The sequence below is a fragment of the Poromitra crassiceps genome, assembly GCF_964638095.1.
Source record: "Poromitra crassiceps genome assembly, chromosome: 20".
Taxonomy (NCBI): Eukaryota; Metazoa; Chordata; class Actinopteri; order Beryciformes; family Melamphaidae; genus Poromitra; species Poromitra crassiceps.
In genome coordinates, this window is record NC_139637.1 from 8717934 (window position 1) to 8743513 (window position 25580).

Genomic DNA, 25580 nt, shown 5'->3' on the forward strand with positions numbered 1-25580 from the left:
GGTTCACCAAACGTTACCAAGGGTTACCATTCATTACCAATATGTTTACCAACAATTACCATGGCTTACCATTGATAGCCAAGGATTACCATGGTTACAGAGTGACAACATTAAGAGCAGAGTTAAAAGGAAGGTTAGGTTTTGGATATACAGCCGCTAGTTGAAATGAACAGCAACGTTTAAGTTTAATGGTGAGAAATGAGTTGTGTTATTGCAAATGTCTCTTACGGTTTACTAGGCACTCATTAGGTTTGTTGTGTGTAAACTCATATTCCAATTGTTCTAACATATGAAGTAATCCACTGTCTTCAATTGGTATTGTAAAAAGAAGCTATCTGGATATTTATGATTAAACAGCGTGTAGAAGTTGAGTTATATGAAGAAGCCATCGTGCAGAAGATGAGCTTCTACCAGCTCAGATCTCTTTACATGGTAATGGTAAGTAATGGAGTCACTGCGTTTGGCTAGAGCTGCTGGTCAGTCCTCGGCTCTATTGCTGCTAGATCTGTCAGACACAGTTAGCCACCTAATCCTCCTCTCCACACTCACTGAGCTTGGTATCTCAGGATCTGCCCTCTGCTGGTTGAGGTCCTACCTCTTCTCATATCACTGTTATGCTGAAGACACCCAGCTCTCCCTATCATTCCTGCCAGCATGAGGCCACTCACATTACAGGCAAATCCAAGTTGGTGATAAAGTCATTAATCATCATTATCTTGATTGGTTTCCCAAATCTGATTTGGGAGTGTGACCGCACTGCCACAAATCAGCCTATCTGCATGGGTTGCTATGGTAACGACGTGGGCGTCAGTAAATACGTATGTTGGTGATGTGGTTTTCCTGCGCAGAAGCATTTGATGACGAGTTGCGAGTGACGTTCAAATCAGATTTGGTGGATCTGCGCGTCCGCACTGAAGACACATCAGTCAAAAGCACATTTAAAGCAGATTGGAAACTACCTCCATATGTGGTTTGGGACAAGTGACACAAATCAGACTTGGAGCGTCCAGACTCATAAAACCAATCTGGATAAAGTCATAAATAGGTCACTAAAGTTCACAAATCAGATTTGGCCTCCTAGTCTGAACATGGCCTAGCTCTCTATCTTTAAGAAGAGACTCCAGACCCTGCAGCTCTTTAACCAACACCTTCACACTTGATGAGCATGAAGGATGAAAGGATGAAAAAGGGATGATAGATACATGAATGTTAATAGCATGAATGGTGATGAATGAGGGACATGAATGATAAATAAATCCTCTGCACTCTGTGGTGCCTGGTGACACCTGGGTCCATTCAGACTCAAGCTTGGCCTCATGGCACTTCCTCATGTTGTTGTCTTCTGACTAGATCATTGCTTGTGTTGTATAAAGCTCAGATGTACGTCTCTTTGGATAAAAGTGTCTGCTAAGTGAATTTGTAACCTCGTAACATTGTAACACTGTAAATTGTAACACTGCAAATTGTAACATTGTAACACTGTAAATTGTAACATTGTAACATAGGAGTGTAAACAGAGCTCTTAGTATTGAGTCACTAAAGCTCCTGGTTTAAAAAAAGAGGCAGAGCTTCATCTTAATCTAGAGGGAAATCAGGAGACAGTGATGTCAGCGTGAGCTGAACCTGGAAGCATGGCACAGGGTCAAGGGTCAATTCACTTTCTATTCAGCCAGTTAAGCTGCTGGATTCAATCCACAAACTGAGAACAAAATCTTGAAAAAGGTTCATTCATGCTGTCTTGAAAGAAATCAATGAGAATCAAGACTCTATGACTGACCAATGGACAGAAGCTTGACTTCACTGGTTGAAATGAATTTGAGCCAAACCATGCACACAACTCATTTGATATTTGATAAACAATTTGTTTCTACCTGGTGCTCTCTTGCATTTTGCAATTTGATCCTTCTTTAATCTGTTTTCAATTAATTCCGGTTAGCTTTTACTTGTTTTATTCCCTGTCAAACACTTAATAACTCGACCTGCAAAAGTGCTAAAGAAATAAAACATAATTATTAATGTATTTATATTATTGCCAAACACCACTGTCTTTCTCACTAAGCATGTGGTGTACGCCCATGTGTTACTTCTTCAGATGATATTTGACATGACATGATATGACTGAGGGAAGGCAGAAAGTAGCTTGATTAGTTGATGCAGTAGCACTTCATTGCTACTGTGCAGACTTTTTGCACTAAATTATCAACTGAACACTCAGCACTTTGTATTGTTTTTATAACTTTGAATCATGCAGGGAAGTTTTGCTGATCGTGGCTCTTTAACAGCAACACTCTTCATATTCCTCGTCTGCTGACTTGCTTTGTGTTGAGTGTGAAGTCTTCAAACTAAATCAATTATAGATTTATCGGTTAAAATTAGACCTTTGCAGCTCGGACTCAGCAGGGAAATAAAACAGAATATGAGCACATCAAACATGAAATAAAAATAAAGTTTCCTCAGTTGTCAGCAGCAGAGGGAGCCAGAGAGCTGTTGAAGAAGATGAGAGACTGTGATGTTGACAGACAGACATCACATAACTACACATTTACTCATTTACTGTGTAGTCATGTTTTGTTATTTTAGTTTCCATAATTAAGGTTTCTCTTCTAATTTAATTTAATCCAGAGCAGTGGTTCTCAATGTGAGGTCCGGGGGGACCACCAGAGGTCTTTGAGGAGGTTCCAGGTGGTCCCAAGCAAACTGATGAATTAAATTTCCAAGAAGTGAACACAAATAGATGTAGAAGAATGACTGTTTTGATGACAGTTTCTCTGTTATCTCTTCAATACAGACACATGTACATCAATGTGTCCAGAGAAACAACTGACTAGATCATTATACAAAACCAACATGCAGGAAACTGATTCCAACTGTGTAGTTAACCATGCCCATTGTTATTGTCACATGACCCCACAGCTTCACTTCTCCCTCCCTAGAGAGCTCTCACACACACACACACACACACACACACGCGCGCGCGCGCACACACACACACACACACACACACACACACACACAGAGAGAGTCTCTGCCGAGTGTGGGAAAAAAACAGAGTGGATGGACCAAACCACTTTGGCGCACATTGCGGGGGTGGGGGGTGTCAACAGCCTATCAGAATGCGGTATGTGTGGTGGCCACGTGGGTCACTTGTAAATCTGACCAATCAACAACCACACACGTGCGCTAGACAGAAGAATGGACGCATTGCAAAACGTTGTAAATGTGTCTCTAATCTTGATATGAAACAGTTAGAGATGAGGTGTAGAGGCTCTGCTGTGCTGTGGCAACATGTTGGAAGTTAACTGAAATCATTTGACTCCTCAAATCATCAAACTCACAGTTTTTACCACACACACACACACACACACACACACACACACACACACACACCACACACACACACACACACACACACACACACACACACACACACACACACACACACGTTTTGTATTAAATAATAGTGAAATAAGCAGAATGGGTCAGATTTGTTTAATAGCAGATCATATCAACAAGATATGATTTGATTTGAGGAACATTGTAATCACATGTTAAGTCAAAGTTATTAAAAAGTATAGAATCAAATGTTTGAAACCAACACGATCAAACAATGTGAATTTAACCTTAAATTGTTGGAAACATGAGAGATGTTTAGTTTGGTGACATGAATAAAATACAAACATAACAAAGGTCCAAAAGAAAGAGATTTTAACCTGTCAATCATCAACAACAGACTGTGTGTGTGTGTGTGTGAGTGTGAGAGATCCTGTACAGAGTGAAGCATCATGTCAGCAGCTGTGTTTGGTCACAGTGTGTTTCTCTCTCACTCCTCTAACTAACACAGAGACACTGAGTCACCATAAGAACAGACAGTAAACCCAGGGTACAGAGGTTCAGTGAAGGTGCAGTTAAACGTGTGGAGATGAATCAGTTTGTCAGAGGAAACATTGTAGAAGGACAGAGAGCCAGCAGGCCAGTCAAGATACACTGCGACTCTGTTAGTGACAGAGGAGGAGGGGAGAGGTTTGTCTGTGTCTCTGTTATTGTGCAGGGCAGTGTAACCATCATCAGAGCACCTCAGACTCCAGGACTTTTCATTATGTCCAAGCCTGCTGTCATCACCCACTCCTCTCCTACTGATTCCTCTGTAAGTCACTCCTATAAGAACCACTCCTTCCCTCTCCACCTCCCAGTAACAGCGACCAGTCAAACCATCTCTACACAGCAGCTGAGCCCAGCTGTCAAATCTCTTTGTGTGATCAGGACATGGCTGCTCCTCTGTCACCCTCATCACCTTTCTGTTGTCTTCAGACAGGAGGAGGAATCTGTTTGCTGTGTTTGGGTCCAGTGTGAGTTCACAGGCATCTGATGAGAGAACAAGACTCAATACAGAAACTCTTTTGATTCTAATAGAGCTGTTTATTATCTGTTGATTTATGAACACTTTGATCTTTAATTTCTTCACACTTTCATGGTGACACATTCTATCAGCCATCATCTTCATTCACAGCAGGACTGAATGAAGAGATGTCACAAGCTGCTGTGAGGGACTTTCCATGTCAGCAGTTGACTGTTTAATACTTTATTTAGCTGAAACAAAGGAGGCTATTCTGATGTTTCTGTCAAAGCAGAACACTGCTTTTAACACCATTGATATCATTTATATAGTCAAACATGTTCAAGTCCAAACTCTACTTCAATCTGCCTTTTCTCATGTTGATACCAGAGTAGGACACACACACACACCACAGACACACCGCACGCACGCACCACACACACACCACACACACGTACGCACGCACGCACGCACACACCACACACACCACACGCACAGACACCTCACCTCACCCCACACACACACCGCACATGCACGCACACACCACACACGCACGCACCACACACACCACACGCACAGACACCTCACCTCACCCCCCCCCACACACACACACACACACCGCACGCACACACACACACACACCGCACGCACACACACACCACACACGCACGCACACACACACACACATCACCCCCCCACACACACAGACACCCCCCCCCCACACACACATCACCCCCCCCCACACACAGACACCTCACCCCACACACACACACATCACCCCCCCACACACACAGACACCTCACCCCCCCACACACATCACCCCCCCCCCCCACACACACACAGACACCTCACCCCCCCCACACACACACAGACACCTCACCTCACCCCACACCCCCCCCCCCCCCCCCCCCCACATACACACACAGACACCTCACCCCCCCCCACACACACACACCTTACCCCACACACACACATCACCCCCCCCACACACACACACAGACACCTCACCCCCCCCCACACACACACCTCACCCCCCCCCCCCACATACACAGACACCTCACCTCACCGCACACACACAGACACCTCACCCCCCTACACACACACATTACCCCCCCCCCCACACACACACCTCACCCCCCCCCCACACACAGAAACCTCACCCCACACACACACATCACCCCCCCACACACAGACACCTCACCACCCCACACACACAGAGAAAACATCACCTCACCCCACACACACACATCACCCCCCCCACACACACACCTCACCCACACACATCACCCCCCCCCCACATACACACATTACCCCCCCCACACACACACACCCACAGACACACAAACACCTCACCCCCCCCCCCCCCCACACACACACACCTCACCTCACCCCACACATCACCCCCCCACACACACAGACACCTCACCTCACCCCACACACACACATCACCCACCCACACACACACACACACAGACAGCTCACCCCCCACACAACCCCCCCCCACACACACACACACCTCACCCCGCACACACACACATCACCCCCCCCCCACACACACACAGACAGCTCACCCCCCCACACACACACAGACACCTCACCTCACCCCACACACACACATCACCCCCCCCCCACACACACACACACACACACACCGACACCTCACCCCCCCACACACACAGACAGCTCACCCCCCCACACACACCTCACCCCCCCACACACACACCTTACGTCAAGTTTCATGCTATTCGGCATAGCACCACCTACTGGCAAACACAGGAAGCGCTTTATCTCGATAACCGTTAGTCCGATCAACTTCAAACTTGGGGAAAGCGCTTGGGGCAGGTGTGGGCAACATGTTTTTCCTGAGGGCCATACTGGCTTACATCAAGTAAGTGAAGGGCCACACATTGGAGAGATCATACCTGCCAACACTCATGATTTTCGCGGGAGTCTCCCTATTTTTAACCCTCTCTCCCGTTGTGATTGGTAATATCTTGTTAATCTCCTGATATAATAGTGATACAAATCCAATGGCTGTAGTAGATGAGATTTATTAACATAATTCTGCCTTTTATTGAGTTTTTGGGGGTCATTTTGTTTTTCTTTGAGTCCGGCCCTGCCGCTAGAAATGAAATGTTATAACAGAAGTGAAGTATTGGCCAGAATGACATGAACATTTGGACACTTATTCAGCAGGTATCTTGTATGTTGTGTTCAGGTGCACTGAAAAAAAAAAAAAAAAAAAAAAATGCAATTTCATCGTGGGCCACATCGCATGCGTGGGCCGTATTTTGTCCATGTGTGGCTTAGGGGGACCTGATAGGGTGCAGTGCTGAATTTTGTGCAATTGGCATAGCGCCACCTACTGGCAACACAAATTTTGTTTATCTCGAGAACCATTCGGCGGATCGACTTCACACTCGGGGAATGCGCTGAGGGGGACCTCACGGATTTCAGTGCCGGATTTCATGCAATTCGGCATAGTGCCACCTACCGATACCTTACACACACACACACGCACGCACACGCACACACACACACACACACACAGCATAATACCAGCAAACACACACACACAGCATAATACCAGCAAACACACACACACACACACACACACACACACACACACACAGCATAATACCAGCAAACTAGATTTGAAGGCAGCATAGCGGCCTGATAATCAAGTATGTTATATATCCTATAATATAATAAAATTGCCTAGATGGATGGGCGGGCGTGTGGTGTCTGTCAGTCACGATTTGATTTAGTTTTGTGTCACCAAAGTGACATCGCCCGATGTCACTTTGGTGATGTTCAGTTCCAAAAAAATACCCTTAGACCGCAGGGTGTTAATATCCATATAATATTCCTATAGGGGTTGACAGTGTGTCTGTGACCTGAGGGTGTTAATATCCCTATAATATTCCTATAGGGGTTGACAGTGTGTCTGTGGTGCTTAAACCCAAACCCGTTCGGAGCCCAAGTGGCGCGTGGGTCAGAGTCCGTTTCAGACTGAAAACATAACTTGTCTGAGATGACAGGTTGAGAGGCGGGTCATAGTAGCATGTCGATGATTTTATTTGACAATTATGGGGACTGGATTGGGCTTTGGCCAATCCTGGCGTGTTCCGCCTCCAAATCGAGTGGGATTCAGGGTGTTGTGGCGCTCCCCTCGGGAAGAGCCTGGTGACGCGAGGTTTAGTGGCTGAGTGGAGCTCAGCGAGCCGCAGGCAGCCAGCTGCCGGAGTGGAGAGTGCAGCCCGTCGGCCTGGAATCTCCGAGGTGCGACCCCTGACAACCAAGCTCTCAGGCACGCGCCATTAACGCTATTGTGGTAAATACAATATTCCTGGAATGCGAGTTTTAACGAGCCAGTTACATTTCTTTGCATTCTTAGGCATAACCGTTTTCTTTATTGTGTATATCAACATACAAATGGTCAAGTTAGTAGTTAGTTTATGGGATAGGAATTCTGCCAGATGACAGGCACTAGGCGCCATTTTCTCCTTCATTTAGAAGAGAAAATTATCCTGAAATGAAGATTTGATTGACAGCTGCCATGTCGTGATATGATTGGATGAAATGGGGTAGAAATTCTATAGTACTATGTGACTTCCGCAAACTTTAGATTACTGTTATGAATGAAATCTTGAAAAATGAACTTTTGATGTGAAAAAGTGTGAAAAACTAAAGAAATTAGATTTGTGTGATTTTCTTTGCATACATTATTAAATAGGTGCACTGCATACCCAGGTATTTGAACTAAAAGAAAAGAAAATTCATTTTTGGGTTCAGCTCGACTTTAAAGCCCCATTCAGCAACTTTTCCAAGTTTTGCTATTGGGGAAACTGCGCCCTCTGGGTGCAATAGTCTGTATCAGTATCGCCATTCAAAGTCAACAAAACACAGCGCCAGTGTGACATTGAGTACTCACCACATGATGAAATAATAATCCATAGTTACGTGAAACGTCATTTTCAGCTTCCGCTGTACAGAGCATGCGCGGTATGCCGCTCATGCTATCTACGGGACGCAGGCACAAAATGCTTAGTGCCAGGAGAGGCCTTTGGAGGGCGCTGTGTGACCAATAGAGGCAACATTCTGCCTCTTAGAATACACTGGACCATCTTCAATGACTAAAAAGCTGTTATATTAGTTACTGATGGGGGTTTTAAAGCTCCCCTCCTGTCAGTTTCTCCTCCCTGTTTCACCTTTTATGTTCTATGAAAACGTACATGTGCACACGCTGTAACAACACACATCACCATTTGTGCCAAAGAGCTTACATTGATAAGAACCAAAGCCTAACAGTTTGTTCCACTGCAACATAATGACTGGAGGCGCTGTTGTAAAAGAAGCAGAACAGTCCTCGATAGGTCCTCTGACAGATCAGGTCGTTAAGTTTATTATGTCCGAGGAGTCTATTTAATGAGCAACTTTCAAGTGATATAGGACAAAAGCTGGCTATGACAACTATGATGTCACTCAGTGGTGATGGCTAAGTAGGTGGTCCTGAGTAATATCATCAGTGATGTCACTCAGTGGTGATGGCTAAGTAGGTGGGCCTGAGTAATATCATCAGTGATGTCACTCAGTGGTGATGGCTGAGTAGGTGGGCCTGAGTAATATCATCAGTGATGTCACTCGAAATGTTCACAACAGCATGGGCTTCAGGAAAGCCCTTTGAGCCTGTATGATATGACACATTTAGTTCAGCTTCTCCTTATATTTACGCATCTACTTCTTCCTTTCTTCTTTCACAAGCAAAAGACCAGGCAAGGCCTGACAACAGCAGGGCCATTTGCAACTATTTTTTTTTTTATCAGATATTGGCAAACACTGCTTTGTTTCATGTATCTGGTTTATATACACAGTCCTATTAGTCCATGGGCCAAAGCCCAAAATTTCACTTATTGGTATCACTCAAGGTGGCAAAATCTAGTCACATTTTTTTAAAAGGTACATGTCCATAGATGATATTTTGGTATGATAACCTTTGCTAAATGGTAGCTTTGTCACAGTTATCAGCACATGAAGTTAACCACCCCCTACAATAAATTGGTATTTAGGCGCTGGTTTTTCCACCATTTCCGCCTAAACTATAGTCTTTATTTGAGCATTATGACATGTAGGAACATCACTGACACAAATAACAAAACCTGAAATACTCAGAGGACTGTAACAATTCAGGAAACGTAAAATCCTCCAATATTATCCCACCATGAAGGCTGATTGTGGGCCTTAAAGCAGAAGATCGGCCCGGGCCAGAATCTTCACTAATTGGTACCACCCAAGTCGACAAATTCTAGTTTTGTATTTTGAAAAGGTCTGTACCTTTAGATGATATTTCAACTTGATAAACCTTCCCAAGTGGTATCTTAGTCACAGTTAACCCTCAATGACACCAAACGTTGATCCAAAGAAAGAGACAATCTTGTCACTTTATTTGAACAGAACACCACTATCACCAATATAATATTAAACAGTCTATTTTTCTTCTTCTTTTTTCTCTTTTTTTTTATCCCCCATTAGTGCAAATTTTTTATTTATTTATCCTGGTTGCTGCTCCACCCTCTGCCCATCTGGGGAGAGCTGAAACTGGCTCCATGCTTCCTCCGAGACATGGGCAGTTAGCCAGCCGCTTCTTTTCACCTGACAGGGGAAGCTTCACCGGTAGGACCTAGCACGTGGAATGATCACGCTATTCCAATGAGTTCCCCTCATTGGCACCACTTCAGTGACCAGGATATTGCATGTTTTGGTGAGGGGTTCCTATATGAAGGAAACCCCCAGGGGGCACGGGGAGAACATGCAAACTCCACACAGAAAGGCCCTTTTGACGACCCCAGCCGGGCGGTGGGCACTTGACGACATTTGGTGCAGAACAGCAGGTAGCAAAGATTGTTGGCATCACATACACTGGATGACGGTGCATACGTCCTGCAGACAAATTATTCCATATTGGAAAGATTATGGTAGACCAGACAATTGAGGAGACCATAAACAAGGACAATTAGACTGCTGGAGGAACCAAGGGTTTCAGCCTGAAAACTGGTGCAGTCACTTCAGACAGAAGTCAGTATCTGAGGCAAGTCCACAGACTGATTCAGTCATCACGATCTACAGAAGCCCAGAATAGAGAAGGATAGGGCAGATGTGAATGCCTTTGTAGAGCTTATGGAGAAAAGCTGGGTAAACCCTCTAGGTCCAGATCAGTCTAATGTCATCAATCTTTCCACAGGAATTGCTGTGTCACCAAGTCAAGTCAGTCAAGTCAAGTTTATTTGTATAGCCCTAATTCACAAGCATGTCTCAGAGGACTTCACATAAAATATGTCTAGCTAATTCTAGCTGACACAACAGTAGCAAATTACAGTAGTAATAATAACACATTGAACAATCATATGATAGAGAAAGAGTAACCAGCAACCAAGTTCCATGACAAAGTGGGAAAAAAAAGAATCTGAAGACATTCTCAGGCATCACAAAATGAGATAGAGGAAACCAAACACAAAACAAGGAGCTGGTCTTGAAAGCAGATATAAATATTTTGGGCATATGATCATTGCTTCGCAAAGTAAAGATCTGCACATTGAAGATGTCCTGGCTCATGGTCCACTGCCTTGGTCACTTTCAATCCAGATGTCTCATTGCGGAAAACCAACAAAGCCGCTGCACTCGCTAGCGAGTTAGAGAAATCAACATTAGCAGTTGAAGATATTGGAGACCACTCATGCTGAAAGATGATGGCAAGACTTTTGGAGAGATTGCTGGTTCTGTGTTGAACCTAGCGTTGCATGAAGGAGAAAGAGTAACAGTTACTCTTTCTCTCTCTTTCAGTTACTCAGTAACTGAATAGATGTGGTGTTTGATGTGTACTGGAAAACATCAATCAAGAATGCCGAGAGATGCAGTTGTGGTTCAGCAAGTAGTAGCACTCAATGGAAGAACATTGCCCCAGGACACAATGCCATGCAGTGGAGAAAGCTTAAGTAATCCAGACAGCAAAACTGCCTTGATAACAGTCATCGTGGACCAGTGAAAGCTGCTACAGAACTGGGTAAGGCTTCAGGACAAGCAGCTATTTGCAACCTGTGGAGAGACATGCTATTGTCTCAAGAAAAAAGATTGTAATGTTGTTGAAGAGCTAAAGTCTTCCCATGAGGAGGCGGATACCCGTACGCTCCCCCTGGATGTAGAAGTTGCCATGACCCTGGATGACTATGATGATAATGATGATGATGAATAAAACAGAATATGAATACTGTTTAATATTATATTTGTGATAGTGGTGATGATAAAGATCATTGGTTAAATAAATGATTGAAAGTTAGAATTCTTGATTTTTTTCTATCACATGTTCTTTTCAAATAAAGTGACACGATTGACTCTTTCTTTGGATCAACATTTGGTGTCATTTTTTTTTTATACTTTATTGCAAGATTTCAGTTTGTTTTTTTACATAGATTTACATTAACTGTTTATACTTCTACTTAACATACTTACAATATTTTATGTATTTTTAATGTGAGAAAAGAAAAAGGACAATAATATACAACAGCCATGGTAATTGTATTGAAAAAAACAAAAAACAAAACCCCAGCAACAAATACTTTAAAAAAGAAAAAAAAGAAAAAAAAGAAAAAGAAAACTTGCATGCCTACTCACATACACACAGTCACACACACACATGCTTCCACACACAAAGAAAAGAGAGAAGGAGAGAAAAAAAAAACCACAGACACAAAACACACACACATACACACACACCGTACATATGTACATACATACACACACACACACTCACACACATACACGCCCCTTAACTCTTCAGTAATTCCTCGGCACAGAAAAAACTTCATTTTCACGTGTGTTCCGTATAGTTAATCGATTTATTCCATCGTTTCGAGTACTCTACTTCTAAGTTTTGGATTCTGTAAGTTATTTTTTCCATTTCTAGAATGTTGTTTATATTTGACTTCCATTTATTAAAGACGGGTGGAGTAGGTTTTAACCAATTCCTTGTTATCTGCTTCATGGCTACGATTCTAAGTATTCTATAAAGATATCTATCTATTTCTAATGTTAGTTCAGGTGGTGGTATTCCTAAAATGATATGTTTTGGTTCAAATGCCTTTTTAGTTTGGAAAATGTTTGTAAGACAGGTTATAATTAATTGCCAGAAAGTTTTCAGTGATGGACAAAAAAAGAAAACATGTGAATGGTTTGCACTCTTTTCACCACAATTTCTCCAGCAATCTGGTTTAATAGATGCTGTAAACTTGGACTGTATTATTGGTGTGATAAAGAACCTTGTATATATTTTCCACGAAAACTCCCTCCAAAACTTAGAGTTCGTTGTTTTATGTATTGTTTTGTATATGTTTTGCCATTCTTCTTCTTTTAAACATAAGCCTAGTTCTGCATTCCATTTAGTCCTTATTGTGTCTTCTTGTATTTCATTATTTTCTTCTAGCATTTGATATATTTTGGAGAGGATATTGTTAGTGTCTACATTATAGTTCTTTATCATAAACCTTGTTAAAGGATGCTGTTCTTGATTGCCTTCTCTATTTTGGAAATTACTGATATAGCTCCTAAGTTGTAGATATTTATAAAAGTTTGACTGGGCTAAAATAAATTTATTTGATATTGCTTCAAAGGAAATTATATCATTTGCGAAAATATTTGTAAACCTTTTGATGACCAGAGTTTTAATATATTGTCCATTTTATTCGGTTTAAATTGAGGATCCCAAGCCATTTCTCTGAGATAAAATAGTTCATTATTTATTTTGTATTTTTTGCAGATTTGTTTCCAGTTATTTAATGTATTATTCGTGCATCTATTTTGTCCTTTTAATTGTGCCATGTCTTTTTTATCTATAAAAGGTAAGGTCTTTATTGAAAATGGTGCCAGCTCTTTTTCTATCATAAACCACTTAGCTCTTGTGTTGTCGTTAGTCCACTTCATTATAGTACTGATTTGTGTCGCCTGAAAATATTTCTGTAGATCTGGCAGTGCTAATCCGCCATATTGTTTGGATTTGATCAGTGTTTTAAATTTAACTCTTTTCCTTTTGTTATTCCAGATTAAATTAGTTATCATTCCATTCCATCTTTTAAAACTTTTTGGGGGTATTGAAACCGGTAGGGCTTGAAAGAGGAAGAGGAAACGTGGAAGAACCATCATTTTTACAGTATACTGTAAACATTTGGTGTCATTGAGGGTTAACTGTGACTAAGATACCACTTGGGAAGGTTTATCAAGTTGAAATATCATCTAAAGGTACAGACCTTTTCAAAATACAAAACTAGAATTTGCCAACTTGGGTGGTACCAATTAGTGAAAATTCTGGCCCGGGTTCATCTTCTACTTTAAGGCCCACAATCAGCCTTCATGGTGGGATAATATGGGAAGATTATACATTTCCTGAATTGTTACAGTCCTGTGAGTATTTCAGGTATTGTTATTTGTGTCAGTGATGTTCCTACATGTCATGAAGCTCAAATAAAGACTATAGTTTAGGCGGAAATGGTGGAAAAACGAATGTTGTTGACACTTTGAAGAGCCCATGTGACCTCTACGTTTATTAGACAGACTCACAACTGTGCTTAAATGAACCTATGAGTCTACCCTTTAAAATTAGACCAAACATGCCTTCATAAAACATGAGTAAAGGTCCTGAAAATTACCCTAAAGTAGGATATGCACCAGCGCCTAAATACCAATTTATTGTAGGGGGTGGTTAACTTCATGTGCTGATAACTGTGACAAAGCTACCACTTAGCAAAATACCATACCAAAATATCATCTATGGACATGTACTTTTTCAAAAAATGTGACTAGATTTTGCCACCTTAAGTCATACCGATATCTGGTCTGGCCCATGGACTATATGGTCAGTTAGGGAAGCTGGCTCTATTGAAATCTTCAAAACTACACTCAAAACCCATTTATTTTCCCAATCATATGTTGTGTTTGATGGTGTCATTCTCTGGAAACATTTATTAGCTGTTGGGTATATATAATCCTGAATTGCTGAGCGGGCTGTCTCAAGCCAGCAATATCAGTATAAACTTAGACTTAGACCTAATTTAATAATATGGCATCAGTCGACCCAGTAGCAATAGATAGAAAATCTAATAGCTGGTGAATAAACTTAGTCCTGAACTGCTGAGCGGGCTATCTCAAGCCAGCAGTATCAGTCTAAACTTAGACCTAGACTACCTAGACCTGAATTAGCAGTATAGTATTAGTCATCCTAGTAGTATGGACAGAATATCTAATATCCGCTGAATAAACTAAAGTCCTGAACTGCTGAGCGGGCTGTCTCAAGCCAGCAGTATCAGTATAAATCTAGACTTGATTTTGTAGTATAGTATCAGTTGTCCCAGCAGTATAGGCAGGAAATTATTAGCTGCCAAACTTAGTTCCACCTCTGCGCAGATTCCTTCGTACTGGCTCTCCCCTCTTCTCTCTCTCCTCCTCAGGTGTCCTTCACTGGCCTGACTTGCACCCCCGCCTGCCCGTCGACAGCCACCGCAGCCCTCAATCTGATCGCCATCGTCCTGGCCACCTGTCGTCACTCTGGCCCATCTACCCACTACTCCTTCGCCTCCCACCTTCCCCGGCCTCATCATCACCACCGACCCCTATCCTCCCCTCATCTCATCTCGGTTGATGCCACCAATGCGGACTCATGGATCCCTCAGATCACCCTCGTGGAACTCCTGATCATTTTCCCCCTTTTCACCTCGCTAATTAGCTAGTATTCCCTGAACTTACTAACACTTAAAGACTCAATTTTCTATTTCTTTTTGGAATCTACCTTTTTACACTTTCAACTTTCTTCCCTGATCTTAGGATCATTTAAAGACTACATTTTCATATTGCTTTTGTTGGACACCTATTTACATTTTCAATTTTCTGTTCTTTTGTAAATTTTATTTCTATAATGTGAAACTCTGTAAAAGGTTAGCCCGGCATCTTCTTGGCCTGTCCCGGAGGGGGGTCCCCAGAGGGGGTCCATAGTTGGGCCCTTACAGTACATCAGCCCTCACAAGGTTCCTCCTCAGCCAACAAGTCACTGAGGCAATCCATGTGGTGCGCAGTGGGGGGGGGGGGGGGGGGGGCATCGGTGCTCTGCATCACTAGTAGAGGGATGCCGGTAGGTTAGAATAGCTTAGGTTAGGCGATAGATTAGCTACAGCCTAACTGTAGGCTGTAGACCTGTTATAGTGTTCAGGCTAAAATCAGACTAGAGCAGAATAGGACAGGGCAGACTAGGCTGTAGATTAGCTAGATTCCCTGAGTTCTAGTTAGTTCTGGTTAATGGCTAGAGTAGTCAGATTGTCTGATTTGCTCCCCCCTTTTCCTGCTCTCTCCTCTCTCACACTCTAGTCTAAAGCATACCACTCATTCTACTCTAAAGCATGGCATCCCCTCCTTTCCCTGTTCTCTCCTCATACTCTCTCTCATACTCCCCCTGCTCTCCCTGCTCTCCCTCCCCACCTCCTCCCTTTCCTGAACTATCCTCCCCCACTATCTAAAGCATGGCACCCATTCTATTCTATACCATGGCACCCATTATCTTTCCCCCGTCCCCTGCTCCTTCCACACCTCTCCTTCCCTGCTCTCTCCTCCCCCACATTTCCCATTCCCTCCCCACCTTCTCCCTTTCCCTGCTCTCTCCGCCCCTACATCTCCCGCTCTCCCTCCCTCCTCCCCTCTTCTGCTCTGTCCTCTTTCTCCCTTCCCCACCTCCTCCCCTTCGCTGCTCTCTCCTCCCCTTCCCTGCTCTCTCCTCCCCCACATGTCCCATTCATGTGGGAAATTGACCTCATCACTTTCCTGCTCTCTCCTCTCACATTCCCCCTGCTCTCCCTCCCCTGCACACTCCCCACCTCCTCCCTCTCCTGATCTCTCCTCCCCCACTATTCTAAAGCATAGCACCCATTCTACCCTAAAGCATGGCACCCTTTCTATTCTATATTTCTATATTTTCTATATTTCTCTATCATATGATTGTTCAATGTGTTTTCCTTACTACTGTAATTGCTACTGTTGTGTCAGCTAGAATTAGCTAGACATATTTTCTGTGAAGTCCTCTGAGACATGCTTGTGAATTAGGGCTATACAAATAAACTTGACTTGACTATGGTCTCATGCAGTCACAGTAACATACGTGCTATACTAGTTGACTGTTGTCTTTGCAGTGTGTTCAAGTGCACATTTTTGGCCGCGACACAGGAGACGTGAGGTGATGCAACAGTCGGCATTCTTTGTCTTTTGAAGTTTTGGTGGTGTGTTGCAGCCTTAAGATATCCGCTGGAGAAAATAAAATCCATGCACAGATTTACCTCCTATAGGTCCACAAATTTCACATATATTATTAAGCTCCGCCAGCGCCACACAGCTTCCGGCTCGCTGGTTGCTCGCCAGCGCATCCCAGTGGGGCGGTGCTTATAGTAAAAATCTTGTCTAAAAGTATTACTATTGAACATGTCACGTGTCTAATTTGCACTATTCAACACTGAATTTTCTCAGTGTCTCAGAAACACACTCGGCAAGTTTGAAGTCGATCGGATGAACGGCTCTCGAGATGTGTGATAAACAGAGAACATACAGACAGACAGTCGTGCATTTATTAGGGAGATACACACTTACACTTCCTCAGGCCTGGTTTCAACCACTGGACTCCACCATGGTCCACACTGTGGGGCAAACAAAGTCAGACCAGAGTATTCTATTTGAGGACAGAAACAAAACCTTCCCTATGAAGGGTTTTCCATATAATAGTTCGTTATAATAGTTCGTATAATAGTTCGTTATTTATGGAAGGGGTCAATGGAGGAAATAGGGGAGGGTGATGCTTTTTAAATATATACCTGAGAGAGTCCAGTTTCCAGTGTGGATCCTCCAGTGCAGCAGAGAGCAGCTCCACTCCTGGGCCTCCTGGATGATTATAGCTCAGGTCCAGCTCTCTCAGATGGGAGGGGTTGGAGCTCAGAGCTGAGGCCAGAGAAGCACAGCCTTCCTCTGTAAGCAGACAGCCTGACAAACTGCACACACACACACACACACACACACACACACACACACACACACACACACACACACACACACACAAACAGTTGTGATAATGCCGTCAAATTCTAGCAAAACGGTTACTGCCTCATACAGTTGGCTGGTCAGCTCTGTGGTTATGTGCTGCAGTTTGAGAGTTCTCTACTCACTGTCTGACAGAATATTAGAAGTCCTTTCTACTTTTTCAGGTTTCAACAACTGAGGCAGCACAGAGAGGAAAGAATGAAATGCCCTCATGGAAAAGTCATTCACAGGGGCTATGAAGGGCTAAATGTTGGTATCACACCTGGTTTAAAAAATACATAGAAACAGAGAAAATCACCCACAGGTGTTTGTCTGCTGATAGCAGACAATTGTCCAAGTCCCTCTGATCCGAGTCCCAAGCGAGTCTCAAGTCAATTGGTCCCGAGTCTCAAGCAAGTCCCAAGTCTTTCCTTTTGTCGGCAAGTCAAGTCACAATGTTATTTCAAGTCAAGTCTCGCGTCGAGTCACAGGTTATGTCAAGTCGAGTCACAGGTTAGAAAAAATGACAAGGCAGAGATTATTTAGGCTGCAGACGTACGCGTTCACGTTAATACGTGCTTGTTGCCAAGCAACACACTTGTCTCAGACGAGCTCGAGACAGCTGACAGACAGCTCCAACTCAGCTCAAACTTATAGAGTTGTATTCAAAGCATAGAAACGTTCTCACAGCTCAATTTAACACATTGAGTGCCAGCGACGCCATATGGCGTCATTAGAAATTTACCGTAGAGTGCCAGCGACGCCAAATGGCGTCAATAACTCGAAATTGTTTTGACGGGGGGGTGTCCATCTCAGCTTCTTACATCGCCTCTTACAATATGAGAGCTATTGAATGTGTCTAACCTATTTTACAGAACCCTTAGGTGGCGACAGCGCTCTCCAGATGAGAGAACGTGGAGTAAAACACAGAAGAAGTCGTTGGGGAAAAGGAAATCGCATCGCATCCGTCCGTATGCAGCTGCTTCATTGAAGCATAACGTTTAGCTGTGCCCCTGCAGCAGCCAATCTGCTATCACAATTGAGCACCTCGGTGTCCGCTGCAACAGCCCATTCGCATGATCAGCCGTGGATTTGTTATTATTCTCAACTGGAAGCATGGGAGCTGGTACACGCGGCTGTAAAAAAGCTGGATCTAGCGGACTTTTTCAGTGCTGAGCACACGCAGAGCAAACAGCAGAGCCGAGCAGAGCAGAGAGACACTCCTCCCACAACGGGGGGGGGGGGGGGGAGGAGGAGGGGGGGAGGTGGGGCACGCAGAGCAGCACACAACACTGACCCAGACAGACCCAGACAGCAGGACAGGGTTGGCAAACGCAAGCCAGAATATCCGATGTCCACCAGCAGCAAATCAAGATCAGCAAGAAGCTGCAACCAGCAGCGCACGCAGGGGCCAGCGCTGCTGGTTGCAGCTAAAAATATTATTCTTCCAAACAAAATTCCCTGGCCTTCACTGTTTTATTGAAGGAAATTATTTTTGAGGTGTGACTACATCAGAAAATTAGCTTCAGAGTCAGTGATGTGTTTGAAATGTTTAATTTCACAAAAGGGCCATTATCTCAGCTTCTAAAAAAAAACTGCTCTTTTTTGTTAAATCAAGCTATCTTCTCCGGCTGATAACTAAAGAACGGAAAATGGGATCAATAAACTTTTTTTTGCAGGTGATAGAAAAGAGTCTCATGGTTATTTGTGCGTGTTCAGTGTTTACATAGTAATTATTAAAGAAATTATATGACTGTTTTAAAATGCATTGCGGCCTATGTGGCACAGTACAGCACCTTTTGCCCAAGGGCCGTGGCACTCAAAGTGTTAACAGGGCCAACACAAGCAGTTTGATCACAAGTGCAATCAGTACTGAATGCGATGGCAGACTGCGCACTGCGGGCAGTTGACGAAGTCAGGAAGAAATTGAAAGATCTTCCGACGCATCAGCTTATTTACAGCACATATCGATCGATATTTTTGGAGAAGATTCCAGCCGCATCACGCGCAGATCAAGATGAGACAGCTGTCAGTGAGTAGCTACGCATTTGGGTGTAACTTTTACGCCTGCTCCATACACAGACGCAGCGCATACAGGGTGCACTAGTCATAAAATTAAGTTAGTCGTAACTTTGAGTTCTACATCGGACGTAGCGTGTAAACCTAGGCGTACGCCCAGCTGGTGCACTCGGCTGATCTTGTCACAAGTCCGAGTCGAGTTTCGAGTCATTTTCTTCCAAGTCCGAGTCGAGTTTCAAGTATTTACCTTCCAAGTCCGAGTCGAGTCGGAAGTCGTCAAATTTGCGACTCGAGTCCGAGTCCCTATGACTCGAGTCCAATTGTCTGGCTGATAGTAATCTGTATGTAAAGCAGGATGTAAATGATAGTAATCTGTATGTAAAGCAGGATGTAAATGGCCATCTGTTGATCAGGTTAAAGCACAACAACAATGCTGGCAGTTGTTGGGGAATGTTTGATTGGTGTGCTATGGGCTAAAGCAGGGATACTAAGACTGATAGGTAAGACTGAGTTACTCTTCCTCCCAGGGAAAGACTGCCCTCTAGCAGACCTCTCCATCTCCATTGAAAATACCACTGTACTTCCCTCCCAAGCAGCTAAGAACCTTGGGGTGATCATTGACAACCAGCTGTCTTGCTCGCCCTACATTGCTGCGACAGCACGCTCCTGTAGGTTCTCCCTGTACAACATCTGCAAAATCCGCCCGTTTCTCGAGGGAAGCGACACAACTCCTGGTCCAGTCAATTATCATCTCCCGCCTGGACTACTGCAACGTGCTTCTGGCCGGCCTTCCTGCTGCTGACATCCATCCGCTTCAGCTCATTCAGAACGCTGCAGCCCGTCTGGTTTTCAACCAACCCAAATTCTCTCATGTTACTGTCCTCTTCCGTGACCTTCACTGGCTTCCCATCTCGGCACGCATTCAATTCAAAACACTGGTTCTGGCCTACAGGGCAGTACACCAGACAGCCGCTCTGTACTTACAATCTATGGTCAGGCTCCAAATCTCTCACCGTTCCCTCCGCTCCTCCACCAGCGCAGGACGCCTCGCCCCTCCTCCACTACGGGGGCTCAAAAGTCACTCATCCCGTTCGCTACTCTTCTCGTCCCTGCCACCTCAATGGTGGAACGAGCTTCCACCTTCGGTCAGGACGGCCGAATCACTCCCAATCTTTCGGAAATGACTAAAAACACAACTTTTCAGGCTCCATCTGGGCCCTTCTTGAAACTAACTTCTTTCTCTCTCTCCAAAAAAAACAAAAAAAAACTTACTACTTACTAACTTAACTTTACCACTATTCCTTCAGAAGTTGTAGTTGTCATAGACTGTGTTGCATAGTTGATTGCTCTATTGCTGACAAAAATGTGTTATTGTAAGTCGCTTTGGATAAAAGCGTCTGCCAAATGACGTAATGTAATGTAATGTAAATGGAGACTCAACTTGCTTTGCCCGGGAGCCACTTTTTGAACCACCAAGCTGTTAATGTTAATGTTAACAAGCATTATACGATGGTCTGGGTGAATACTCGATTCTGATTGGCTGCAAGGTGTCCATTAATTTGTGTTAATGTACAGTGATAATGTACACCTAGCTAAATGGTCTGTTCACCATTCATATCAATGCGCCAGGATTACGACCACGACAGAGCCGTTTGAGCTCTATACCACCGTTAACGCTTAATATGGCACTTTTATAAGTTTAGAAAAAAAAATAGTCGGTCAAAGTAACTATTTAGATTACCCCTGAGTGCTCAGTTTATTAAAAATAATGGCTATTTAGAAATCTGATTTTTGTTCTGGTCAGCTGACAGAAGCCGGGCTCTCAGCTGTCAACTGTCAAACCCTCTGTTTACAACTTGCAGCAAGCAGCAGCCAGGCACTCTGGGAGAGCGCCCGCTGCCTCTATCACTGATACAAATCAAGTCGAAGAGGAAAAAGACGAGATCAACAAAAATAAAACAACGAAATGGGCAGTTAACAGCAACACACTGAGAGACATGCTTGCACAAAACATACCTGGACTCCAACATAGAAAGCTGATGGTTTTCAGTCTCCTCCGAGCGCAGCGTGAGCCATTTACGTCTATAAGACCCGCAGACGTTAATGTAATTCCCTTGAATGCGAGAATTAACGAGCCAGTTACATGGCGTTGCATTCTTAGACATTGCCGTTTGTTTTTATTTCGTATGTTACATACAATTGGCTAAATTATTAGTTAGCTTGACTCTAGAATTGTGCCAGGTGCAGGCACTAAGCAGCCATTTTATCCAATGATAGCCTAATCTTGAGCAGCCGAGGGGACTATTTTGTCTCGCCGGTTCTCAACTCATATTCAAGGTTATGAAAACTAGATTTTGATTGCAAAATGCATGGAAATATAAATGAATGGTCTTGTTTTGTTTCTTTGCCAAGTGACCATGGTATAAGCGGGTTAATGCACTTCGAGGTGTCCATTATCCGAAATTATTGGACTTTGCGGCTTCGCCTCGGACGGTTTACGCCTCCACGTCGTCCAATAACTTCTGATAATGGACACCTTATCGTGCATTAACACTTACATAATCAGAGTGAGAATGCAAACCCAATATCCAGTGTATTGGAGGTACTGTACAGCAAAAGGTAGAAATTCAGTTTCTTCAATTCCGTTCAGTTCTCAAATTTGTTCAGAGTAAACCCTCTTCCCAAACAAATCAATAAAGGATCTCTCACCAAAAGAAAATTAACCTACTTATCCTGTGTGCACAAAGCAGACCTGTTTGGTTACATTTATATCATATAAATTAAGTAGGCTACATACAGTATAGTAAATGCCTGGGTGGCAAGCAGGCTGCAATACTTGACAATTTAGCTGGAGCTCAGTCAAACTTTATTTAACAGAAGGGATGTGGAAGCGCTGCGTGGGTCCTTAGTAAAATCACTGAAACAGGTGCTCTTTGGTGAGGGTGGAGAGAAGCATGAGAAAAAGTTCAAGTTGGATCCTTGTAAAAGTCAAAAAATGGAGTAGAGTACAGGAAAAACTTGAAAAATCCAAGACCACTCTGTTTCAGGTAGAACAGTTAAAAAGCCTTTATTGTGGCATGGCTAAATCTTACACAATTAAAAAGACCAACGCGTTTCAGCTACAGAGAGCCTTCATCAGGGTAGAGGCCCAACACTGAAATGCATGGCATTTCATGGCAATAGAAGTCATCCCCAAATCTGCCAGAGGAGGGGATAGACTCAAACATCTCCTCCAAAGAGAAACTTTTTGGATTGTAACCCTAAAAGCAAATGATGATATTGATTTCTCTCCATTTCTCTGAGTCAGACATTGTTTTTTGTTATTGAGATATTTTGCTCAGTTAAATTTATTTGGTTCCTCATCCTGTAGCTTCCTGGGAGGTCTCTATGGCCTCAAATGTGTAGGCTGCACAATTGTTGCTGGTACTGTATTTAGTTCCTCCTGTCAGGTTGGAGTGTTATTCCTCCAATTCCCTTGCCCTGAGCCTGACCCAGAGGATATGTGAAGTGTAACCTTTCAGACATGAGCAGTGTTGGGACTAACGCGTTATTAAGTAACGCGTTACAGTAACTAAGTTACTTTTTGCGGTAACGAGTACTGTAACGAATTACTTCATCAGTAACGTAACGTACTTACAATTATTGCGGTTTAAACAGGCTCGTTACTCGTTACTCCACGATTCTGGGCGGGACCTACAGCAGCGAGGGTAGAGAGGAAAATGCGAGTCTGACGGCGGTCTGATGAGGAAGTAGGCTAATCGTGCAGCACTTCTATACTTTCTAATGTTACTGGACCAAATTCTGATAGTGAAACGGGTCATTTTGCGCGAGCTGTGTTGTGTACGGTAACGGTGTTGTTCACTTCACACCGCTCGGCGAGTCAGCAGCATGGAGCCCTCTCCTCCTCGCTCCTCTCACAGGCTGTCTGTCACCAGTGCCCTGCTGCACCCAGGCAAGCACAGCACTCGTCTCTCACTTACAGATTCCCCTCGCGTTGGAGGGTGTTCACGGTGTGTTTCGCGTTGTTTGGTCATGAAATGGGGAAAAAATGCCTGCAAGTCTGCTGCCATTTGGAGATGAACTGCTATTAAAGGCAGCCGCAACGAGCGGCTGCTTTGGGGTTCTGCTCTGTCCCTATCTGCAGGCAGTGCTGGGCTCTGCTGCTCACTGTCACTCCGCTTTTACAAACGGTAACCACAGTGTTTATGTTGTTCAGCCAGGAGGATATTATAGACTACTGATCCAGTTGTTAATTATACAGTGCCAAAAGTGTAGGCTACTGGCTACTTTTTGAAGGCAATAATAAATATGCCTCAATGTTGTCTTGTCCCACACTGTGCTACAGCAACCCCAAAATAATGTGTGTGCATTAATAAGAGAATTGAGAGTTTAAAAAAAAGTAACTCAAAAGTTACTTTCCTAGTAACTAAGTTACCTGGACAGTAACGAGTAACTTAAAGTAACTGAGTTACTTTTCAGAGCAGTAACTAGTAACTGTAACTAAGTTACTAATTAAAAGTAACTTGCCCAACACTGGACATGAGGCATGTTGCTTTCATACATGTGGAGCATGTAAAGTAGGGTGTAAAGTAGAGAGGGGGCAGGGGTGGGGGGAATTTGGACATGACCACACAATGGGGAGTTGTGAAAACTGACCACACAGCTGTACTTCACTGTCTGAGCATAGCCTTAAAGGCCCAATCCGTCAAAACTCACTATTACTGACGCCGGTGGCCGTTAGTGTAACTGCAGGCAGCGTGTGAACGAGCTGACGCGCGGGCACCATACTCGCACGCGCACAAGCAGTTGCCTGGCAACAGCAGAGCTGTTCGTTGCTTTGTAACGTTAACTCATAAAAGTCACTTGAAAACGGCAACCTGGACAATTTATCGGTCAGATCAGCCTCGAGATGCCCAGGAAGGATTCTGGATGAATTAGGGGACGTTATTGTGGCATGTTTGGTCGTGTTTTGGCTTGCGTTGGCTGCGGGCAAGTCGATACTCATGTTAGCAAAAGCAAGGAAATAGCCTGCTCCCCCTGTATGTACGGTAATGCCTGGAGTTGACCAAACTGAACAATCAAACAATGTTTCATAAGCATAACAGTAACGTTAGGCATATTTAGGACTGTTAAATTCATTATCCACACAAGACGGTAACGTTATTAGTGGGGCTGGTGGTAATTTCTATAAATGTAAATTAATATTAGTTAGCCGCGATTAGCATCAAGCTAACATTACTAGTATGTGCAGTCCCACTGCAGTCAGAGCCTGCTGGCTGTGGGAAGTGGATACTCATGTTAGCACAAGCCAGGAAATAGCCTGCTCCCCCTGTATGTACGGTAGCCGTCAAACAATGTACCGTAAGCATAACAGACAGTAGGCTAACGTTAGGCATATTTCCGACTGTTAGATTCATTATCAACACAAGACAGTAACGTTATTAGTGGGGCTGGTGGTAATTTCTATAAATATAGCTAAATCTATTAGTTAGCCGCATATAGCATCAAGCTAACGAATCACCACCGCAGCTAAATGCAGTCAAACAATAATGTTCCATGACCATAAGCATAACGGTAGTAACGTTAGGGTTGCATTACTTCACACAAGACGGTAATGTTAGCAGAGTTTCTGACCAGGTGGTCAGATACTTGTACTACGGAGTGACAGTAAAAATCTTGAATCTTGAAAATCCATTAGCAAGCAGCTAACGTTATCTGGTCAAAACCACATTACACTAGCTACAAGCAGCAAGTTCCCTTCATGAACCGACACAGTCCTGACTCTAGTTTCCCCCCGATGACGGTCACATCAGGGGCGTATCTACGGGTGGGCCTGGGTAGGCACAGGCCCACCCACTTCTTGCCCTGGCCCACCCAAAAAAAAAGAAAAAAAAAAAAAAATTAATTGGTTGTTTTCTAGAGGTAAACTTGCTGCTGCATTGCTAGCCAATGGTTTTGTTACTTTTGTAAAAACGCAGGGCACATCATCTCCAGAGTCTAATGCATGACAACTTCATGACATCTAGGAATTTTGTTCTCTCTGTGGATAAATAAACCAGAGGGCGTCTTGTTCAAACTTGAAGCAGCCTCAGTGTTGTTATTTTTTAAACTCACAGCAGTATATGGATCAGTGGTT

At 43.7% G+C, this 25580-nt stretch overlaps 2 protein-coding genes across 2 annotated transcripts in view; both read right to left on the reverse strand.

Annotated features, from left to right (window-relative positions):
* Positions 1 to 3832: 3832 nt before the first annotated feature.
* Positions 3833 to 6815, reverse strand: LOC310794835 (stonustoxin subunit beta-like; the record flags this gene model as incomplete). Its single annotated transcript, XM_083656888.1, has 2 exons — positions 3833 to 4362; positions 6731 to 6815. 2 exons carry the CDS (start codon positions 6813 to 6815, stop codon positions 3833 to 3835), a joined length of 615 nt encoding a protein of 204 aa, XP_083513014.1.
* Positions 6816 to 10446: 3631 nt separating this feature from the next.
* The window catches only part of LOC310794836 (NLR family CARD domain-containing protein 3-like), a gene marked incomplete at both ends in the record, with an annotated part of 42494 nt that continues 27360 nt past the window's right edge, over positions 10447 to 25580 (reverse strand). The window contains 2 exons of the mRNA XM_083656889.1: positions 10447 to 10453; positions 17224 to 17397. Coding sequence (XP_083513015.1) covers positions 10447 to 10453; positions 17224 to 17397 — 181 coding nt within the window. The remainder of the gene's footprint in view (positions 10454 to 17223; positions 17398 to 25580) is intronic.